The following is a 23,115-nucleotide window of genomic DNA, read 5'->3' on the forward strand; positions in this document are numbered from 1 at the left end:
TAGATACGAGCAAAGTGCCACACAGGCGAGGAACATGCATTAGGCTTCCCAATCTCCAGTTCAGAAGCCCTTAATTAAGCCAAATTGTTTCCACCTGGTGTTGCTGCACTCCTCAAAGCTGCCTTTCACAGCCACATAATCCACCTCAGGAAAAAGGACACCATTCTACATCACTGCCAATACCACAGATGGAATAATTTGGCTTCAGAGTTTTCACATGCTGAGACCAGATATTAAATAGAAGAAATACGGAATGGCTCAACACTCGGATTGCACTCCCACTTCTCACATCATCCTTTTCATAAATCTAAAACACAGGAACTCAGAAGGAATAAAAATGCCACGGCACTGAACAAAAGGATGTAATCTCTGAGTCAATCTTTCGCAATTGCAAACAGCGTTAATTGAATGGGTAACAACCAATTAAAAACTAGAGACAAAGAGACACAGAAAATAACAGACTAACTTTTAAATTAACTTGAGACTCCGCATTAGAAATTTTAAAGATTGTTGGTTTTTGTTTTGTTTTTAAATATACATACTACATTGCAGTCATTTGTTCTTTTTTAGACTTTTACTCCTGCAAACACCAAAACAACCTTAACTTTACTAGTTAGACACTTAGCTAACTGCAGATAAATCCATGGATGGATATCTCAAGGAGACACGCTCAGACTTAGCACCAACAACTCTTAGAATTCACAAGAAAAGCAACAGCTCTGAGTATTTTAGCATTCCTCACCTTGTCAAAAAAATGCCTTTGCCTTTCTTTTCACATTTCCAATAAGCCATCTAAAGCTAGACATATTTGTAGAATTATAGAATGCCCTGAATTGGAAGGGACCCACAAGAATCATTGAGTCCTACCCCTGGCTCCAAACAGCATCACCCAAAAATCAAATCCTGTGTCTGAGATTGTTGCCCAAACACTCTTTGAACTCCAGCACGTGGGGCCGTGCCCACTGCCCTGGGCAGCCTGTTCCATGCCCACCAGCCTCTGGTGCAGATCCTTTCCCTAATCCCCAGCTACCCCTCCCCGACACAGCTCCGTGCAGTTCCCTGTCACTGACACAGAGAGCAGAGCTCAGCTCCCCTCACCGAGAGCTGCAGCCACCATCAAGGCTCCTGTCAGCTCCTCTGCTCTGGGCTGACCCAACTCAGGGACCTCTGCTGCACCTCACAAACCTTGCCCTCCAGACCATTCATCATCTTTTTAGCCCTCCTCTGGATGCTCTGTACAGTTTTCTGTCCTTATGTTGTGATGATCATACCTGCACCCAGTAGCAGGTGAGACCACACAGCACAGAGTCTCAGGAGACAACCCCTCCCCTTGGCTGTGGCAGTGCTGGGCCTGATGCACACCCCCCAGAGTACAGCTGGCCCTTCTGGCTGCCAGGACACATACACAAATTGTAGAATTCAAATAAGTAGCCAATATGGGTCTGTGGACTCCAGAAGAAGATGAGGTATATAGGAATTAGGTACCTCAACACAGTACAACTTGTCTCCTTCTTAAACCAAACCAACAGTGAAATCACAAGCTATTATCACAGTTAATCCCCCAGTCCTTTATTTATTCTACAGTTGCAATGAGTTTAGGAAAATAGTGACTACATATCATTTCAAACATACATGATCAAAATTCAGAAGTCATTGGATCTAGTAAATAACACTTTCCACCTACCAAATGTGATGATACTTCCTTGTATGAAGAACAGCAAAATTCTTACATTTCATTCTAAACAATACTAAATGCTAAGACCAGAAGCAGTTTTTTCTATCAGCTCGTAGAATTATAACTTTTTTTCTCTCTGTACATCAATTCGGTTTTGAAAGCAGGACATATATTTCAAAATATGGTCAGACATAAATATATGAAAAACTCAGTAATTACAAATTTGACCAGATTCACAGCACAACCCTGCCCTTCCAGGGTGCAGTGACTACTTTAGCCCAGCCTCTAGGAAAAGATTATGATGTGATTCTTGGCCACTGGAGGGCAAATTTAGATTTCCAAATCAAGTAGTCTCTTTACTTACACAAAGTAAAATACCAAAACTGATAAAACAATGTTTTTTTCACAAATTAAAATGTGTACAAAGGAGAAGAAAATATGTACCTTTTGGAGCAAGGAGGGCTCATAATGCAAATGGAGACGACAGCAGTTAGGTTTTTTTTGTTTTTTTTTTGTTTGTTTTTTTTTTTAAAAAGTTTCTGTTCTGAGAAAAGTTGCTCACGCTCTTTATGAGGGTCAGTGCAGTCTGTCCCACTGCATTAGTTCTTGAAAGAAACTAATTTCAATCTTCACTCACATTAACTGCTTCATTTCTCTGCAAGGATCTGAAGCACAGTTTAGACCAATTATCTCCAATTTACTAGCTGTGTTCTTAATTCCACTGAGAATAGCGATAAAGCCTAGTTGAATATACAGTCAAAGTTTAGAGAGAAGGGTGAAAAAACCTTGAAGATGAAAGTTTTGAGTATCTGATTGTTCTACACTTTATTTACCTACAAGTAGAGACATTACTGTTGGTACATTTATTAGTATTTATCAGGTTTCCATGGCACCCATTCATAGCTCTCCCTGGATTATGAATTAGCTTATGAATGTGTTGTCGCATAAATGCAGCAGAAACTGAAAAGACACGGTTATCCAGTTCACTGGTCCTTCTGTTTGATCACTCTCAAAAAACAAAGAGCCATCAGTGATGGAACACTTTTGCTTCTGTCATGCTGCTTCTATAAATCAGGCAAATAATTTCTGAAGACTTCCCTCATACCCTCAGCAAAGACAGAAGCCAGGCACTGATGCACAGCTAGTCAGACTAAAACGAACACAGCTTGTTGACCACATCAATCTCAATCTCACCTACATTGGTTTCTGCTCCATTCTTTAAATATGGAAGTCTAATGGTTGGGCCCAGCATTAAATGTATACGCCATCTATAAAGATAACGTAAAGAATCCACATGCGTGGATTAACAGAAGATCACTGATTGCTTATTTTGTGTTAGAGCATGTTTCACTCATTTGTTCACTAGCATGAATGGTCTAGCACTACACAGCTTCTTCCCCCACCAGGAATCATCATTCCCAGCATTCCTTATACCAGACCCAAATCATTCCAAGGATTCCTCATACCAGGACCAAACACACCAGGGTTAATTTTGCCTCATTCCGTTAATCCTGCTACACAGATTCTACGTTAGATTACTAAAATAGCCAGATCCAGCTGTCTGAACAACTGAGCAAACTAACATAAAGGTCTCTAGTATTTTTCCAGAAGTTTAATTCTGAAACTTTGAGAAAGCTTACAGTAGTTTGGTCAAATGAGGAATTCAGCTCCTTACACACAATGATTCACTGAAATGTCTGCAAACAACAGTATTTGGGGGGGGTGGGGGGGGGGGAAACAAACAGAAACCAAACACAAAACCAGAACAATCTACCCCTGAATTTAGGTCATTCCAGCTCTTTGTTCACAGTAGGTTGTCTTGTTTCACATTTGTTAAGGATTGCAAGTCCATGGGACACTACAAGTTGCACATGGAGATAACAGAAGGCCCTTATTCTATAAGGCACATACTTAATCTCAGTATATCGTTCTGTTTGCTTGTTTACAACTCCCACAGATGAAGTCAAGAGTCTTCTCCTTACCTTTTACTCCTCAGAATTATCACCTTCCGTTCCAGCTCTCAGTCTGTCTTAGTTGTGACATCTTCTTATCAGTGATTCCCCTCTTGGCTAAAATAAAACTGATGGTTTTATTCCCAAACCATCTCTGCAATCCTTTTGAGACTTGTAAAGGAAGTGCTACTCTCATGCTGTCACTCTGGTTCATACTGTAAGCCTGAATCAACACTAGGTCTCACACCTCTCAACTCCTTCTGCATAGCCATCCTAGGATACAACTAAGGCAGCACCCTAACAGTTAGAAGGCCAGAGCACAAAGCAGGCTTCCATAACTAAACACATGGCTTGCATTTCCAACCAGAACGATTTCCAAAGACCGTGTCACTCCCCTTTGCATCTCTTTAGCTTCTCCATCACATCAAACGCAAACTAATTGCCTCAGCCTTCAAAGCACCCGACACTCCCTCTGCCGCCTCCTTCTTATCTCCTGTGTGATTAGGGGTTATTTCACGCTTTCAGTGGATCCCTGACACCAATTTCCATTGTGCATTTTTTTCAATTAAGCACCTTTGTGCTCTCTCCTAAGTCACCCCACAGGCGGAACTCCAAACATCAGCACACAACGACATCATTACCTTCCTTCCAGGTCTGAGCAAGTGCTCAAGAGAGAAGCCAGCCCTGTCCTACCAGGAGTTCCCTGTAGCTTGCCTCTGGGCCAAACACTTCTAACTCGATTGCTTTTTAACTAGGGCCTTTAAAGATGCTGTTTAAGGAAGTTCCTCTGGTACTTGATTAAGTTTTACTACCAATAATGTACAACTCGCTTGTATTTTCAAGGCTGGCTCAGCCCCGCCCTGTCACCAGCACACAGTTGTTAAAACAGCAGATGTATGTCTGTCACAGCTGTTATTTGTCATGCATGCAGACAATAAGACATTCTGACATCTCAGTTGGTAACCTCTTTAGAAGAGACAGTTCCAAATATTTACTGTCTAGCAGACACTTGCTCTCATTACAAGGCAGGTAGCGTAATCAAGTTACTGCTCAGAAATGGGAATTACCCAGAAAACAGTTTGAATGATCGCTGCTCTTGAGCAGAGGCCCTTGCATGGGAGCAAGCCAGGAATTCACCACACTAGATTTTAAAGCCATCAAAATTCCCGCAGAACATTATCTTTGCCAAACTTCTATTTTGCTGCAAGAGCAGCTTGATGCTCTGCCAGGGTTTTCTTTCTGGATTCTACCTTTAAAACCTTTCCAATGCAGAGGCAGTCAGCTGCTTCAACACAGCCCTCTGCTTTCCCAGCAGGACCACAAAAAGAAACCTGCATTAAAATCAGTACCCTGGACTTCTAAATGAGATAAAAACACGGTGGATCACACATGCTCTGTCTGAGACGTCAGCAGCATGACACAGCTCTCCTAGTACTGACCATGCAGCCTGTAGCTACATTCCTCTCACTGAGCCTGAGGGCACTGCTCTGAGGGGCAACAAATCAGCACATCTCCACACTCCCTCTTTGGATTCTCAGCATAGGAATGGGAAGCCAGACAAGAGGAGCATCCCTGCTATGAACAGGGAACAAGCCCACCCGTTAAATACAATGGCACCATGCACGTTCTTGGCTGCAACCAAGAACAGCATCACCTCGGTCCCGCTTGCTCTCATCATCTGCTGCCTCCTTTGCCCCAGCAGCCAGCACACTTTACTAAAATGCTGGAGGAATAGTGGTGCCAAAGAAGCCAAGCAACTTTCTGTGCTGCCTGTTCGCTGAAGGAGCTCACTAAGTGCCAGAAGCCACCAGTGGAAGCTGTGGGCCTCAGGCTGGGGAGGAGATGGGAATACAGGGCCTGTGCTGACGGGTACCTCAAAGCTAACTCTGCTTAAGCCCTTCTCAGGCCAATCTTTGGTTCACTGTGCTACTCAGGACAGAGTAACAGACAGGTTTCAGCAGCACTGGTGGGAAGGGTCTTCATTCCTCTCCTGCCCCACACACCCAGATATCTGCCACAGGTGTTTGCCCCATCATGGCTCTGGGTCTCAACTGGGCATCATGAGGCAAACAAATCCACTAATACTTCAGGAAACTTGTCCAGTGCAAAAACCTCCCTACTGTTTCCTGAAGGTTTGATGAGTTTGCTTGGTTTATGGAAACCTAAGGTGAGCACCAGTGTGACACAGGGCTGTATTGCATGGGTCAAAGCAGGGAAGATGGGCAGGGCATGAAGAAAACATTAGGTGAAGAGTGGTATTTCTTCTGAAAGGGCCAGGAAATACCTAGATCAGATGAACCTTCTGTGGGACAATGCCCTGCTCACTTATTTCAGCAACACCATAGGCACAGTGTTGCACAAACCCAATGAATTCAGTCCAGACATGTGAACGGGTTAATACCTCCATCTACCTGTCATTGCTCCCTGCAGAGGGCCTTCCCACAGTATTGTGCACAGCTGTGCACAATAAGGATCTACTACAAAAACAAAAAAAAAAAACAAAAAAAAAAAAAACAAAAAAAAAAACCAACAACCAACAGCAAGAAAACAGCCACCAATTTCAAGTCCCACTGCAATGCTAGATTAGAAACTCTGGAGCTACTTCAGGTGCAAATCAGCAGCAATTTGTGAAAAGTTACGGCTAGCACCTGGGATCCTAACTCCTTCAGCCTACGTTTAATCTGCAGTACGTGCAAAACAGCACCCAAAGGCTCTCAAATATCTTTTCTGCCATAGTAGCCCAAATGCTTCACACGCCATCTGACATCTCCAGGGCTGCAGAAGTGAAACACAGGCCCACGTGCTCCCCCTTGCAGTAACCAGGACACCTCGAGACCTGGTATTCAGCCAAAGAGTCACATGGGGATAACAAGGCAACCTAAAGACTGTAAATTTGGGCCTTTCTCAGAGAAAAAGCAAACAGGTTTTCATCTAGTGCAAAATAGGACTACTATGAAATACTGATTAAATATTCTGAGGCATTTCAAGTGATGAGGAAGCAGAACTGCCATGAAATTTTATACTGTCTATTGTAACAGTTGCCCAGACAATGTATCTGAAATTTACTTGCCAAGGCTCGCTCAAATTGGATTACATAAAGGCCAATTCTTCAAATTTTTCATTAAAAAGAGCTGGGATGAGTGCTTTAATTTTCAAAAGCATGAGAAGGGAGACCATCCTTTAAAATGACACCAGTGGTTTTTTCTTTTTTTTTGCAAACACATTAGCTCTTTGATAGATTTCTCCAGGGGCACCGCATGATCTGGTGATTTTCACATTCAGAGAGCTGAAAGGAACAGTTATGAAAAACTGTGTCATGAATCTGCATGAAACAATCTCACTGTGGTAAGAACAGAATAAGGGAGATATGAAAAAGAAAAAAAAAGAAGTAGGACTGAACTTCATTAAAACTTTGATTTAACCTAAGAGAAGACAAAAACAGCTGTTCTAGGAAAACCACCATCACAGAACTTCTTACAGCAATGATACACCAAGAGAACTTCCCCGCCTTTAATCAACTTGAACGACAAAACCAAACTGTTGGAAAACACGCTTCCTAAAGAACAGAAGATATAAACCACAGTATTTAGAACCAGTCAAGTCTGCCTTGGAGAACAGCATCAATGGCATCTCCTTTTTCTTGCATTAGTTCCCATGAATGGAGAAACACGACTATGAATATTGCAGCCCTTCTCAAAGTCAGCTTATCTTTGCTTTAAAACAATCCCTGCGACCAAAGACTCGCCCTCCAAATTCACCACTGTCTACATTTCAGCATTTGAATTCTAAAGCAGCTCAACACAACTGCTAAATATTTTGTTAACCAACACCAATCCCTACTGCTTATTTGGTTAAAAAGAAAATAAAATAAATCTCAGTTAATTCAAAGTTCGCTCTCAATGTGGTTTTCAAATCTGTCAAAACACGCACAAGGAGGTCTAGTGGAAGGCAGGAACTATGGGAAATTCAACTTGAAAGTTAAATCTGAACCACAAGGTCAAAGAAACAAAGTCATAACCCGTTCTCAAGCTCCAACACACCCACACGCCCGCTCACAGAAACTTGGAGTGCTCCGAGGATCCAACCTCGAATCAGGCTGCACAGCGGACTCCGGGCATAACGTCGCATTATGTCTCCCCTAACAACTAACGTCTAACCCCAACACGATGCTATGTAAACACGTAGATACACATAACCTCCCTTTCAGTCCCAGAATCCCCTCAACACGCCTATTCCAGAAGGATAAATGGCTTCATTCATAATCTATTTTTAAACACTAGACGTTTTAAAAGAATTTCTTTCAATTCTTCAACGTCTTTATTTAAAATAACACAGGCTCGAACCCCGATCCCTCCCACCCCCGTTGGTTGCGGGCCGCTGCCGAATCCGTGGGGGCTCGCTTCGACTCCGTGCCACCGGGGAGCGCCGCAGCCACCGCCCGCACCGCGACCCCGCGCCTCCTCCCCGCCCGGCTCTGCTCGGGGGGGCTGCGGCGGGCCCGATGCGGGACTGGGAGGAGAGTGGGGGGGGGATGTGAGAGGAGGGACGCTGGAGTCCAGGAGGGGAAACTTGGCGCGGGGAGGGTCCCTGCTGCAGCCCCCCGACGCGCCTCCCAGCCGCATTCTCGAGAGAGATGGGGAGGAAAAAAAAAAAAAAAAAAACAGAAAGAAAAAAAAAAAGAAAAAGAAAGGAAAAGGAAAGAAAAGAAAAACAAGAAAAAAGGCTGTGAGAGCCCTGGGTACCACAGCAGCGGCCGAAGGACCGCAGTCAGGAGGGCTCGTAGCACAGCACTGCCCCGGCTGGGTGCGGCCCTCTCCCCCCGCAGCCGCACACAAAAGCGTCGCCGCCACCACCGCCGCCGCCCCCACCCGGCCCCGCCGCCCTCGCCCCCCGCCGCCGTGAGTTTTAAGACTGCGGCGCTGCCCGTGGCGCAGACCCGGCCCAACCGCCCCCCGCCCGGCCCCCTAGATCCCGCCGACCCCGGCAGGTGCCCGCAGACGCGCAGGAAACTTTCCCCGCGCCGCGGAGCCGCCGCCCGCCTCCTCCAGCCCCGCACCGCCCCGGCCTTACCTTGGCGGGCTCCGGGGGGGTGGCGGCGGCCCCGTCCTCCTGTGGCGGGGCGGACGGCTCGGCGGAGCTGCCGGCGCCCATGGCGCTGCCCCGCACAGCCGAGCGGAGTGGAGCGGAGCGGCAGAGACTCGGGGGGCGGCGGCGGTGCGGCCGGGAATGAAGGAGCGCAGCTCTCTGCGAACTCCTTTAGGGAGCGAAAGGAGGGAGGGAAAAAAAAAAAAAAAAAAAAAAGCGAGAGAGAGGGAGGAAAATCACCTCCGCCCCTGGTCCCCCCGCCCGTCTCCCGCTTGCTCCATCACATGAGCAGAGCCCCAGACACGCCTTGCAGCATCGAGCCGGGCTGATAAGGAGCAGCGGCGACGGAGGAGGGGGGAGGGGGGCAGCGCCCTGCCCGCCGCCCGGGGCCTCTCTCTTCTCTTCTCTCTCGTGGGCACCGCCGGGGCGGGAGCCCTGCCCGGACCCCAGACCCAGCCCGCGGCCGTTCCCCTGCGCTGACTCAGCTCTTTTACCTCCCCCTCCGCCCACCGAAACCGAGCCGGCGCCCGCCAATGCCCTCGGGGCGCTCCGGCCAGGGGCTGCCCCACTGTGGGCTCGGGGCCCCTTCGCTACCAGCGCCCGGGGGTTGACGACCTCAGCCGTGAGGGTCGCCAGGGGCATGTCTGGGCTGCGGCTGGTGCAGAGCAAGCAGGGATCTATGCCTTAACGGGGTACCACGCTGCAGGCTTTCTATTTTTTTTTTTTTTTTCTTTTCCATGCGGCACAGGTTCTCATTGATTAATTCCTGCTAGACTGCATGGCGAGCTAAGCAGGCAACGTGGTAGCTTCCTTCCCGACCCAGACACACGCATACTGCGCCTCACTTCCATATGCCACAGGAGTGGGACCAACGTGCACACAGCACGCCCATCCAAAAGGACCCCCAGGGAAATGACACGTACACTGAGATAAACCAGCCACGGTTGTGTTGCCAGAGGGAGCCGCTCCCTGTGAATCCCCCCATCTTCCACTGAGTTCATAGTTCAAATCAGATATCGGGGACATTTTCCTTTAGAAAATGTGAAACAACCTTCATCCATTGAATCACTGGATTATTCAGGTGTATATATATTATATATACATACATATGTATATATTCTCTTCACAATTTGCTCTGTTAATTGCCTGCTGTCTGCACATAGTCAGCTTTTTATGTAAAGCCATCAGGCCACACCAAGTCATTGCATGACACAGCCACTGCAGCAGTACAAGAACCTTGCGGAGCCTCAGCAAGAACCAAACTGCTGCTGGGGATGGTGCAGGCAGAACCACATCCCTCCCTTCAGCCCAGCCTTGCTCACCCTCACATATATGTGTATAATACCAGGAACACATTGTCCTAAGGCCACTTATCTCTGTAACAGTTTTCTTAATCTTTCATTTGTTTATTTTTTCCTCATCTTCAGGAAATTAGTACTGGCACATTTGTTTTAAGGAAAGCGGGAAAAGGGAGTGAAAACTGGATGTGTGGTCGCTTGGCTCTGGGAGGTATAAGTGAATCCCAAAGCCATGTCCAGCCTCTGAGAGCAGCTGCACCCCAAGGGCAAAATCCCCCCTGAGTAATTCCCAACATTTCTGGCTTCTGAGCCCAGAGACACTGAGCTGTTCTCACTTCTGGTGCTCATGTAGTGCATCGGTGCTTGGAAGTGTTGTAGATACAGATGTATTCCAGACTGGCCCTACAAGATCTTTTTTGTAGTAAATTATCACTAATAATGTGCTTGTGATGGCAGAACCAAGCCCTCAGCAGCTTGCAGGGCCACCCAAAGGCCAGCCTGTCTGCTGGGTTCCCCTCAATTGCAGCCCCGCAACTGAGTGGGCTCCTTGTGCTTGGAACTGAGGGAAAATCGGGGATCCTGCTTAAGAAAGGAAAAGTGCCATAAAAGTTCCGTGCCATATCATTTTCACTTCTCGTTGGCCACCAAATGCTTTCATTGCAAGCAGCCTCCTTTCTGCCATTTGAAATTGCTCTGTAGCCCTTCTGCTCATGGCTTGTAATTTTTGCTTTTTTTCCTGGAGTAACTCCAGCAGAGGGACCTCAGGACTTACACCCTTGGCCCTACTTTGGCCCAGAAGCTGTTTGTAGCCTTTTACCATGCTCTGTGCCCTGTCTATACAGCAGGAATAGTGACAGGTGACAAGACTGACTCTGGCATGGGCTCTCGTGTTTCTCGGGTTACTGCCCAGACCTTTGCCCTGAGCGGTGTGACTGTCTCTTGCTACACATAGGCCTTTCAGGCATTAAGTCTCTTCGGCTTTCCAGTAAGGAGGAGCCACACGTACTTCAAATGGTCCTCTTCCCAAGGCACCAAGCAGCACTGTTGCAAGAATATTCAAACTACAGACAGAAGCATGCATGGTTACTTTTCAGAAAGTCAAAAATATAGTAATGAGAGTAGTGCTGGCACATTAACCACATCTCTTGTCCCATCTATGATTTTGCCCCATCTGCAACTTGTGGCCTTGGCTTTGGGTTTCCCTGTCAGTCTGGCTGTGTCTGAGGAGCAGTGGGGTGGCATGGAAGACTACGCCTCTGCATCTGCATCCCTATCTCCGGCCCAGGGCACCTGGTCACAGGTTTGTGCAGGAGCTGAGGTGGCTGCCTGGAGTCCTGTTCACACCAACACCCCTGCTGCTTTCATCAGTAGGAGCCACACTGGGATATTTTTGGCATAAATGGTAAGTGGAAACATATCATGTAAGTGTTCTTGAAATGGGAAGCTCTCGAGAACGTATCTTAGATCTGGATAGAGAATGTAGTGCTCTGACTTCTCCTCAGCTGTACTTACCATCTATCTTTGGCCTTTCCCTCCCCCCCCCTTTTTAGCCAGTTGTGATAGGAAATCCCAGGATGTTGCTAGAGATAAATGCATATACCTAAGGAGCTAATACATATCAGCCTAACAAAACACTAGCAAGAAGGAAGAAAATGACAACAATAGCCACGTAAAAAATAGTTTGCTTCCAAGAGGCCTTAATTAAGCCATAGGAAGAAACAACAAGAAAGGAAAACAATTTGCCTAATTACTTTTTTTTTAAATTAATATTTATTGGGAGCTAAAATACTCTAAAAAATCACAGTGATACACAAAATGTAAAGAAAAGAGAAAAAACAAAACAAAACAACAAACATCTCAATCTAATCCATTCATATCCCAGAGGTTACATGCATCAGAACAGATCTATTCATGTGTATTTATGTGTGTGTGCAATTTATAAAATGATCTCAAGTTTGATGATTATTTAGGTAAAAACCCTGTATTTGAATAACAAGTGTGTCACCCAGTGCATATTTGCACGTTGTAGCTGGTCCCAAATACCACTGCTCAATATCCTGCAGCCATTTTGGAAGCTCTGCCTCCACCCATGGTTTATTTTCTATCCTTACTCACTCCTCACTTACTCTGCTCTTTGTGGGAGTAGTTTGGCAAACACATGAAGCTTCAGTAGTCCAATTATCACCACTACCTGAGGGCAGTTCTTCAGAAGGGCACAGGACAGGGCAAAAGACTGCAGCAGTCTCATGACCCACTGGGAGTTTGACCAAAGAGATGCATGGCATGGTCTGGTCACTGCCCAAACAATGCGGTCACCATTTCTTATTTTCCCTATAACTTTCCTGTGAGGGGGGAAGGCTAGATCCAGGCTGTAACTTAGTTTCCTAGTAAGCATCTGGCTGTCATGAAGCATGGCAGAATAAATAATATGGTGTGCAGATGCAAGGACTGCAGGGTGCCAGTGTGGACCCCAGCTTGCAGGCAGGGACAGTGGCAGTGGCAAAAGTGGAAAAATGTTTCCTCAGTGGCAGTGTTTTATCTGCCACATAGATAAGTGCATCTGACCCAAGAAGCCTTTCAGCCAGTGCTCTGAGGAAATTCCTCATCAACAAAGGAATGCCCATGGGACAGAGATAAGGAGGCAGAGGAGCTCTTTGCAATGCCATTGCCCCATTGTCACAGCAGCAGGTGAGTGATGCTGCTTTGTACTCAGGAAGAAACCCCTGGGATTGGGACTGAGAGAAGCACTGCAGAGGAATTCCTTGGCGCTGCTGGCATTGTCATAGCAGCTGAATGGAAGGATTCTGCGGCATCAGGTGCTGGGACACCTCTCTGAAAATTAAATTTTAATTTTGAACGGGCTCAGAATAATTTAAGTTGTAATAGACCTCTGGAGGTCATGATCTTGCTTAAAACAGGACTAGCTTCTCTTTAGATGAGGCTGTTCAAGACTTTGCTCAGGCAAGTTCCTGTTGCTTTTCACCTCTTTCTGGGGCTTGTAGTGATACGCTTCCAGCCTGTGCTGCTGAGGGAGTCCTCAATGTCCACAACTAGGACCTAGATGTAAGGTGTCTGTTCTTTGCTGTTCTTTGTCCTCCTGCAGTCTCTGCCAAGCCTGTGTGTACCTATCTCCCTTCCTGAGGTGTGTTGCCACCACCAGTGCCCCAACAGGTACCTGGCCTTGCCCACTCTCCAGACTGCCAAATCCTCTCTCAGAAGTCCTCTCCCATAAATGGGAAGAAGATCATGAAGTTTTTCTGCGTCCCTCACACAGAGATTACCTGCTCCTCTGGCCATTTTTCATCATATTTCATGGCTCCTGGCTGAGCTGAGAGACATTTGCTGTGTGAAAAATGGTGTATAGTGTGTGATCCCTTCTTTGTAATGCACTCCCAGGGAAACTTTGGTAACTGCAGGTGGGAAACAGCAAAATGCTTTCTGGATCACAAACTCCAGCAAATAGAGCAGGAAAACAAATTTTAAAAGAAACATGCAGACCACCAAGATCTCAGTGCCATCACATTCTTCCTCTGGCCTAAACAAGGACCATCATATTCTGCCACTGCCCACCCAGAATGCTGCAGAAGGGATGATTTTCCTAGCTCATTACCTTGACCTTCTTCTTTGCAGCATTCCTCTGGCTCTCCACAGAGCAGTTTTTAGTCTTTGGCTTGAACAGCCTTCCTCATCTAATGCTACCATATTTATAATCTCTCCTTCAGAGCTGATGATGGTCATCACCATCCTGCTTTTGTGAGATCTTCAAAAAAGAGATTTTGTGCTTTGCCTTTTGCTGGGGTAGCGTCCTTCAAAGTCCTTCATTAAATCATGCCTTTGATAGCTGTCTACAGAAAATGGATTGGCTGCAGACATGTGGCTGATCTATGATCACTGCCTGGCAAGCTGGGCAACCTTCCTCATTTCCTCATCTTACACTTATTGGTCTTCAAGTACCTGATGCAGTATTGCCAGTCTTCACCCCCGAGCCTGAGAGCCCCTCCTTTATTTATCCCAAGCCAGCAGTTCTTGAGTGGGTGGGTGACACAGTTCCTATACTCTGAATGGAGGGAAGCTCTTAGATCTGCCCTTTCCCTTACTTTAAAATTAGGCTGTGAATCTCCAATGCATGCACTTTCATTCTGTCTGCTAGGCGCTATGTTGAAAATAATGAAAATAAAAGCTCTGTCTAAGAGCTGTTTCTCCAGTAATACGAATAATAAATAGGCTTTAGCTATTCAAAATTTATAACTTTTGTCATGACCAATGAATAGAAATGTTAGGTTCATCGCTTGACTGACAAAGTACAAAGAAACATCCAAACTTTTAACCAAAAGCTTTTAACCTTCTGTTAGGGTGATCAAAAATAAGCTTGCTTCCAGAAAAATAACCAAAAGAAAGATAGCCTGAAAGATAACCATCATGTTTCAGACTTGTGAATAATTTCTGAGCTGGGACTCTTAACTCAAAGTGTTTTTAGCCTTTTTTTTTTCTGTTGAGACACGTGAGATTATCATGAGATTATTGATGTGCATAAGATCATTTCCATCATCCAGGTTTTGTCTTAGTCATTGTACCAGAGGGCATTGGTGCACCTGACAAGCAGAAAGCTTTGGAAATTGAGAGAAATGTCTACAGCCTTTGTATGGGTCACTGTATTTGCCTACAGCTTAGAAAACAAAAAAGTACAAAGCTGTTAGGTAAAGAAGTCTTGATGTAGAGTGTCAGGTATAACTGACAACTAACTGATCAACTTTTGCAATATTAACACATCAAAAGGTGACATGTTTCTCTCTAAAGGACTCCATCTTTATTTGTTTATAGCAATAACAGCAGATCCTCAACCAGTCTGGTTGCCTTCATTGTAACAGCAGGAGCAATGACACAACTGGTGTCATTTCTATGGTTGGTCATACTGCCGCAGAACTTGAAGTGATCCTTGATAAGATTTTCAGTGAAAGAAAAGAAGAAAGAAAGACAGCAAGAAAGCCTCTGCCACGTCAAATTCTTCAGGCTGACCTGTCAGCTTCTATCTTACTACATTTGGACTTGAATTTCTCACCAAGGTCAGAGCAGATTAGAAACTACTTTCATATCTGACAGAAATATTACTCCCCTGTGAACAGGGGGTGTATCTTAAATGTGGAAAAAGGGTTCTGTCTTCTCATTCAAGCTGTGTGGAGGACATGGAGGCTTCTCTATTAACTCTAATTTGCACCAGCAAGTCATCATCTTTTCCTAATCCTACCTTTCCCACTTTTGTTTGGATATAAGTAGTGGGCTCTGAAAACACCACTGAAAATACCAGGAAGACATAATAAGATTTGAAAGATCTTATGATCATCTCATGATTATCAACATTTCTCTTTATTCTGTTTGTGGGAAATGTGAATTTTTTTTTTCTTTCTAAATCATGCCTAAAACACACAACAACAAAGTTATGTGCAGCCGGGCAAGGGCTTTATTTCAGGAGTGACCTCGGGACTCACATTTCCTCTTGCCTGAAGCTCAATTCACTTTTGTAGGGAACTTGCTCAGTGGGAGACATGTTTTTCTTAAATGTTCAACAGCTGCATGGAAGCTAGGCAGAAGGAAAAACAGAGGGGAAGGCAAAGGATAAAAAAAATAATGTTGTATTCTACCCTTGTCTTTTAAAACTCTGGTTCCCTCAAATAAAAAGAAAGGAAAGTCTGAAAATCCTGATATGATGAAACTGAGACCCATCGGCTGAATGGCATGCCAGAGGTCATGAAGAAGTCTGTTGCAGAGATTGGAACAAAGCACAATATCCATTTCCCAGCCATGTTTACAGAAATGTCTAGCTCTGCCAGAATTAGTAATGGGATGCCAGAATGAAGAACAGCTACAGCTTTTTTCAAGCACAGATCTAAATAACACAGTGCTGCAAGAGCATGTGAAAGCAAAGAGAGAACAACTTTATGAAGCGTCTTTATTTTAGAGAAGCCTTGCAAAATAAGACGATCTGATGAGGAAGATGTTTGGGAAAGATGTATACTAGCTGAAAAGAAAGGTGACTAGGCAAGGTGAACTCGTGGTACTGATGATCAAAATTTACCTGAGTTTCTGTCACTTGGTCACTTGGCCTTCCATGCATGTATCTCACATTCACTTAACATGTCATGGATTGAACTGCATGCCCTTATCTTCTGAAGTGACAGCCTGCAGTAGCAGAAGCATTTGCTTGAAATAAATGAGAGGAAAGGTTTTCCTGGTTTACTCTCCCTGGGTGGAAAGCCTTTCTTAGCTGGAAATCAACCTGTGCATTTTGCACACATGGAATAAAGGAAAAATTAAAAAGAAAAAATGACGTGGCCATCAGCAGAAAGGTAGGATTGGTTGTTAAGGACTCCAAAGACTGAGGAAGGAAAGAATGGATAGGGAAGCAAAGAAAATCAGTACAAGGTGAGAGGTACCAAGGAGAATTAAAAAGTGAGAAAAAGGAAGCATTACACAGAAATTTTCAAAAATATAGTGCTTGGTTTGCAAAAAGGTTGCAAGAATAGTTTGCAGAAGAGCTATAAAAGCTTTATTCCAATGAATGGCTGTAGTTCTATCAATCACTTTTAGGCAAAAATCAAGAGCTATCACTCTGCCTGTGCACCTTTAATCTTTCATCAGTCTATAGGCCAAGTCCTCCTTGCTTAGCACTGGTTGTGGTGGGGAGAAGATGGAGATAATGCTGAAATCAGTCCTGATTTACCTGACTCTGTCTGCAAGCAGAAGATACTGCTCTTGTTAAAGCAGCGGGTCTTCCATAAATGCAATCAGCACTTTCAGGATATTCTTCCAGGCACCAAGACAAAGCTGAGTGCATGAGGCAGGATCAAGGTCTCTCAAAGCACATAGTTCCAGACTCAGAGCAAGCATAGTTCAGGCAGACCATGAGAAGAAGCAATGTCAGTGTTTCTCTGCACTGGTGGTGGCAAAGCCCAGGCAGGATACTGCGCGCACCTAAGCCTTGTCTTCCTTCTTCAGTTCCTGAGCACTGGGCTGTACAGGCTCTGCCAACATCCCACCTAGATGCAGGTCATACTTTCAGAGGGCTGGCTTCCAGGGCCTCCTTCTAGACTGTGCTCCCTTCAGTTTTCAGCACACCTTCTCGAATGGCTCAGAAATAACCCTCCCACCTGCCACCTCATGGGAAGCTACAGAGGGGATGTTACTTGGGGATCAGGATTTATCAGAGCAATGCCTTTTCTGCAGGGATGTGCTGCATGCCCCAAGGCCTCTGAGAAGGACAAGACTTCTTACTATTGTGGGTGCTGCTTCATAGCTTATTTCTTGTTGAATCACAAGCTGTAAAATGCTCCATTCTTCTGTGTGGATGTGAGCATCATCTTGTGATCATGGCTCAAAATCCAATCCTGTCAGCAGAATTTAAGTCCCCTGGCAAAGCTTAAAATCAGTTGATTTGAACAACACTGCTCCTGAGCAGTCCAGTAAATACCATTGGCTACTGTGTCTGGGAAAGAGCTGCTTTATGAACACGGGCAGTTGGCAAGTCCATGATGTGACAGCAAAACCCAGGTAGATATTATCAAAGCTTACTCTTGTGAGTAGCTGGTGCTGACATAAATCTGCTGCCAGAAAGATGGTGGTGAGACTCTCCCTGCCAGGATTGGGAGCGTGGCAGCTTCTATCCTCAGGTTGTCAAGACACCCAGTTCATATGGAGATAAACTATGCTTTTTTTTTTTTTTTTTTTTTTTTTTTGAGAAGGGCTGCCTTTTCAAAGCATGTTGCTCTTTTCAAATCTCTAGTGCTTGGCACAGCAGGATGAAGATTTTGTTATCCTTTGTAGTTCTATGTTTGTTTGTTTGTGAGTACATGCGAGAAGTGAAGATCTAGGCCCCTGTATCTCTCTGCATGCAGATGATTTCTGCAGCCTTCTGCAGCACAGACAGCTGAGGACTGTGAGCGGCCCATGCACAGAAATGAAGAGGCTCAGGCTGGCCATCAGCCTGTGACTCAGAGCCAGAAGCAATGGGAAGAGAGGCACTGTCTCGCTGGGGTACGCCAAAGGACTTTTAATTTGGCACCGTGAAGTTGATACTGTTCACTGTTGGATTATTAGGGAGAAAACGATCACTTCATGTAAGTTTATGAAATAGCTTTCTATTTTGTAGCTTATGCTTTTTCTAAGCTCTAATATGTAGTGACCAATACAACTATTGAGGAATGAAGTGTTGCTTTTTTGTTATATCTGTCTTACTATGTATTTTAAATCTGATTTCCAGAAGCAATAAATATATCTGGAAACTACTGCAGCTTGTAACCATTCTCCTTCTCTTGTTATGATTTTGTCATTTTAATTTCTATTTCTGTGGACACTAAATCAGATTCAATTGCTTTGAACATTAATTTCAAATTCATAGGCCATTTGCCCCAAAGCGTGCAATAATGTGTCTACCTGCCATACCCAAAAAGTAATGTGACATATGACTGGAAGCAGCTGATTAATAATTTTTTCTGTCTAGACATCCAAACTGCAGTATCAGGCCTATTCAGATTGCTTTAATGTCCCAGTAGGATTTTCTCATGGCTGTTTTTTCAAGCAAATGGAAGTTTGGGTGGCTCTGTTCTGCTTTTTTCTGCTCTTGACCATACAGAAACTATCAGTGCAAACACAGGGGAGGACGAACTGTTTGGATGATGACTTTCAGTAAGGAAGTGCATATACATCCATCCAAAACACAGCTCAAATCTGCTCAGAGCTATGCTTCTCCAGATTCCCCAGAAGGCAAGAGTTCTCCTCATCTTCGTGGGCTAGAAATATTGCAGGAGCTAATTGCCCTGATGCAGCTGCTATGGTTGACCCATGGACCCAAGAAGATCCATTCAAGGGAGCTGGACTTGTTCAGCCCAGGAGAAAAAAAGGCTGTGGGGTGACCTCATTGCACCCTTCCAGTACCTAAAGGGAGCCTACAAACAAGAGGGGAGTCAACTCTTCGGAAGTGTAGATAACAGCAGGACAAGGGGAAATGGTTTTAAGTTGAAGGAGGGAAGATTTAGGTTGGATGTTAGGGTGAAGTTCTTTACAGAGAGAGTGGTGAGGTGCTGGAACAGGCTGCCCAGAGAGGCTGTGGATGCCCCGTCCCTGAAGGGGTTCAAAGCCGGATTGGATGAAGCCCTGGGCAGCCTGGTCTGGTATTCAGTGGGGAGTGGGGAGGTTGGTGGCCCTGCATTTGGGGGTTGGGTTGGAGATTTATGATTCTTGAGGTCCCTTTCCAACCTGAGCCATTCTGTGATTCTGTGAGGGATTGGATAGTGGTGCAGAGATAGAAATTCCCTTGGGGAAAGGATTGCCCTCTCACAAATTTTTACTCTTGAGTGCTTCCACCCCCAGTGCAGAACTAAATACAGCATCAGTGGCACTTTAAATATTGTTCTTACAAGACAGTGTTTCTTCTCACCATGTCCTTGTACAGTGCACTCAGCTATGCCTCTTTGTTTGTGTTTTAGCTTTGGAAATTATTATGGGGAAAGGGAGGAGAAAGGCTTCTAGTTACAATGATGGTTGTAACTATACTTCTGGAAACAGCTAGCGTGTGATCCATGGCCTCAGCTGATCTAGGAGTCCAGTGGCCTGCCACAGGAGCATACAGACCTTTGCAGAAGGGAAGAGGGAATCTTCTGTCAGCTCTCAGGTTCTACTTCCAAAACAGATTCCTCTGCAGCACTGTTCCAGTCTTCAGTAAGAGATTGGAGCTCTGGTGCCCACCTCTGCAGGGTTGGCTGCACCCCTGGCCAGGGGCTGAATGGCCAGCACACCGCCTCAAGCTTCTCACCTGTTAGTTGAGAGTAGCTGGTCTCAGTGGAGGTGTTCAATTGGTTGTTACACTGCATCCCAGTCCTCCAAAAGCTCCCATACTCACACATCTCACGTTTCATTCTCTAGTACATGTACACAGGTTAACATCAGCCTCAGCCTCAATAAAATCAATTAAGATGCTTTTGACTAAAGATGCTGGCCCAGGTCATGAAGCAATCCGTTACAGATTGTAAACATACCTTAAATTAGTTTTGATCCTAGTAACTCCAAAAAAGAGAGGTTTTTGAGAATCTGAGTTTTCTATATTTTACCTTTTTGCTGTACCTTTCATAACCTTAACAACAACAACAACAAAAGCTGAAATAACTCTTTTGAAAAGAAATAGAGTATTCCTTTAAGCCCCATCTGTGTCTGCTGCCGGTGGCATTTCATTCTGTAGCTGCACTTTGCAGCAGAGTGCTAATCCTTAGCACTGATGTTTACAGTGGAAGAGTTGACAGATCCATAAATATGGAGACTAACGAGCACAGCTATGCTTAAAATGTTTCTTTGTGAAGAACACACAATTTTCTTATCCAAACAGAGAGAACATCTTGTTGCTCACGCAGTATGCAAGGTCATGTCAAATGGTGCAGTAATTTTGTTGTTTTTTGCTAGTTTTACTTTCAATGCCATCATGTTCCAAGTTCGAGTGTTCTTCTACGATGTCTCCATGTCCAGTTTTCCAGGTATTCTGCTTCAGAGGCTTTTGTCTATCCTCAGCCAAGATGGATGTATCTGTTAATAAATTTAGGAGGAGATTTTTGAATGAATAAAGTTTCTTTGAAAATGTATTATTATTATTATTATTATTATTATTATTATTTTGTTTATTTTTAAATACTGCATAATTTTCTGTTTGAAGCAAAGATTTGAAGAACCTGACCACTGGCTGTGTCCTGTTTTTCCGATTCACAGTCAGTACAGGTGAAGAGCCTGCTCAGATAAAAGATACTGGATGAGTTAATGTCAATGTTTATTTTTATATTCCTTCATTCTTCAGCTCCTCAGTTACACAAGGGGGAAAGCACAGTGAATTCAGCAAATGTTTACTTTGTGCCAGTTTTCCAGCATGTCTAGACTCAATACGAGAATCCACACTTTTGCACTTGAGCAAATGAAGGAGATGAATAATTTAGTCATTGTTTATTGAAAGCTGATGCAAGAGGCAAGTACAATGGAGGAGGACTAAATGGCTTAGTACTCTGCTTTTCAGGGGGCATCCTTAGTTACAGAGTAAATTCCTATTGTAATGTCCCATGGTATCCATCCAAGGAGGAAATATTTGGGAGCATTCCATTAGATTAAAAACATGCAGCCAAGTAGTCGTCTAGCAAGATAATGCTCTGTTACAAATACGTAACATGGGTAGGAGACATTGTTCAATAGTATCTCAGCAAAGCAATCTTAATCCTTCTAAACTGTCCTGCTTTTTATACTTATTCTCCTTGGTCATGAAAAATGCCATCAACATTTTCTGCAGGTATTTTTGGTGATGTGGGATGAGATTGCTAAAAACTGTATGAGAGAATGTAGGGCCATTACATATACCTTTAAACTTCAATACAGGGAGTTGTACGGTGTCTGGAAGAACTTTGATTCTAAAATGCCACCTATTTTTCAGAGAAAAATAATTGCAGGCTCTGATCCAACTGCTATTGAAGTCAAAGTGAAAAAATGAAACTTCAAATGCACAGAATAAATATTGTTCCACATAATTTTTATTTAATTTGAAAGTTAATTTCTAGGGGCTTTCTTACTAATCTTACTGTCCTGCACAATTAAACAAAGCAATGACACCCCAAAATTTAGTGTCATAAAAAGACACCGTAGAATTTAGTGTCAGGGTGAACTTTTGAAAAAGAAAAAAAAAGTTATTAGTGGAAATGTTCCTCCTCTCCTCTCCTCTCCTCTCCTCTCCTCTCCTCTCCTCTCCTCCTTTTTCCCCTTCCATTTCTCCTTTCCTTATTCCATTTGTTTAGGTTTTCACAATCTTTGTTATGCTTACAAATACTCACATCAACATACTGTGTTAGCACAAAGGAGCCAAGATTGGTGGTGGTTGAGAAAAAAGTTTAGCTGCAAGTAAAAATTAACCTGATGTCTGTTTACATAATCTAGGCAAAATCCAAAAAGTAAACACAGAATGTTATGAAATAGCAATTAAACTGCCAGAATCATTCACTTTTAATAGTCTAATAATATTAAGTATTTTTTAAAAACAGCTTTTTAGTCTGGCACCCTCTCTACTCAGGAATGTTCTGCTTCCATCCAAAAATGCAAAAATGCATTATGTGTGTCAGTAGTTTAACCAAAGCAGAGGAAATATTTGAAGATATCTGAAATATGAATTATGTAAAATAAATCTGGCACACCAGGCAAAGCAAGACTGTCTTGTGGAGCTGTCAATGTTAGTCTTTACATCCTGATCTGGGGGAGCTCCCTTTTGTACAAACAAAATGTACAGTGTAGTCATCTGCCATTCACTAAAAAAGTAAATAAATTCCCCTCAAGAAGAAGTGGATATAATTTTCTCAAAACAATATTAGAAACATGGGAACTTAAAAAAAAAAGAAGACTCGTAGTCTCGTAGGGGAATAGAAGTCTGTACCCAAAGAGAAAACATAATTGCTCTGTCTTGTTTGTGTTTGGATCTGTGCTATCCAGGGCACCAGCAGTCAATGGCATTTTTAAGCAATTTCACCACTTTTGAAATGCATTCTCAAAGCAAAAAGTTCAGGATAATCTTTTCAAATTACAAATTAGAAGAAAGCTTTCTTATGGGATTATCCAATGGGTTTGCCATCTTCTTCAGGATATCAAGACATGCAGGAAAAGCTTTCCTGCTTCTGGAGGAGAGTAGGAAAGAAATCAGGCAGCACAGCCGGTGAGAAAGTACCCCATGTTGGGGTAGCACAATGCAGCTTGTGTCAGGCAACAGTGTGGGATGGATGAGGAGAACTGTCACATCAACTGTTATAGCTACAACAAGAATTTCAGAAGGTCTTGAGTTGTAGAGACGAAAGTGCATTTTTCCTTACATCAGCCACTGTTAATAGATTGAAAATAAGAAAGTTTTTGGTCATGGAAGCCATGTGAGTTTTTGAAGTAAAACATCATATGCAAATAAATGTTTGTCAGTTCTAATACTTGTTATACTTTGTATAACAATCCATTACATGACCTATGTTAATGCAGCAAAAAGATTTACTTCTGCTTCTTATGTGTCGATTATAATAATTTTGTTTCTACACATTATCTTGCACTGATTTAACTG

The 23,115-nt window shown here is 44.0% G+C and overlaps 1 protein-coding gene across 1 annotated transcript in view; it reads right to left on the reverse strand.

Moving 5' to 3' along the window:
- The window catches only part of AKAP12 (A-kinase anchoring protein 12), a 31,517-nt gene extending 22,739 nt beyond the window's left edge, over positions 1-8,778 (reverse strand). The window contains exon 1 of the mRNA XM_042816228.1: positions 8,698-8,778. Coding sequence (XP_042672162.1) covers positions 8,698-8,778 — 81 coding nt within the window. The remainder of the gene's footprint in view (positions 1-8,697) is intronic.
- Positions 8,779-23,115: the final 14,337 nt, after the last annotated feature.

This window comes from Centrocercus urophasianus, unplaced genomic scaffold, assembly GCF_019232065.1.
Source record: "Centrocercus urophasianus isolate 14NV4802_14NV808 unplaced genomic scaffold, USGS_Curo_1.0 seq_10, whole genome shotgun sequence".
Lineage (NCBI taxonomy): Eukaryota > Metazoa > Chordata > Aves > Galliformes > Phasianidae > Centrocercus > Centrocercus urophasianus.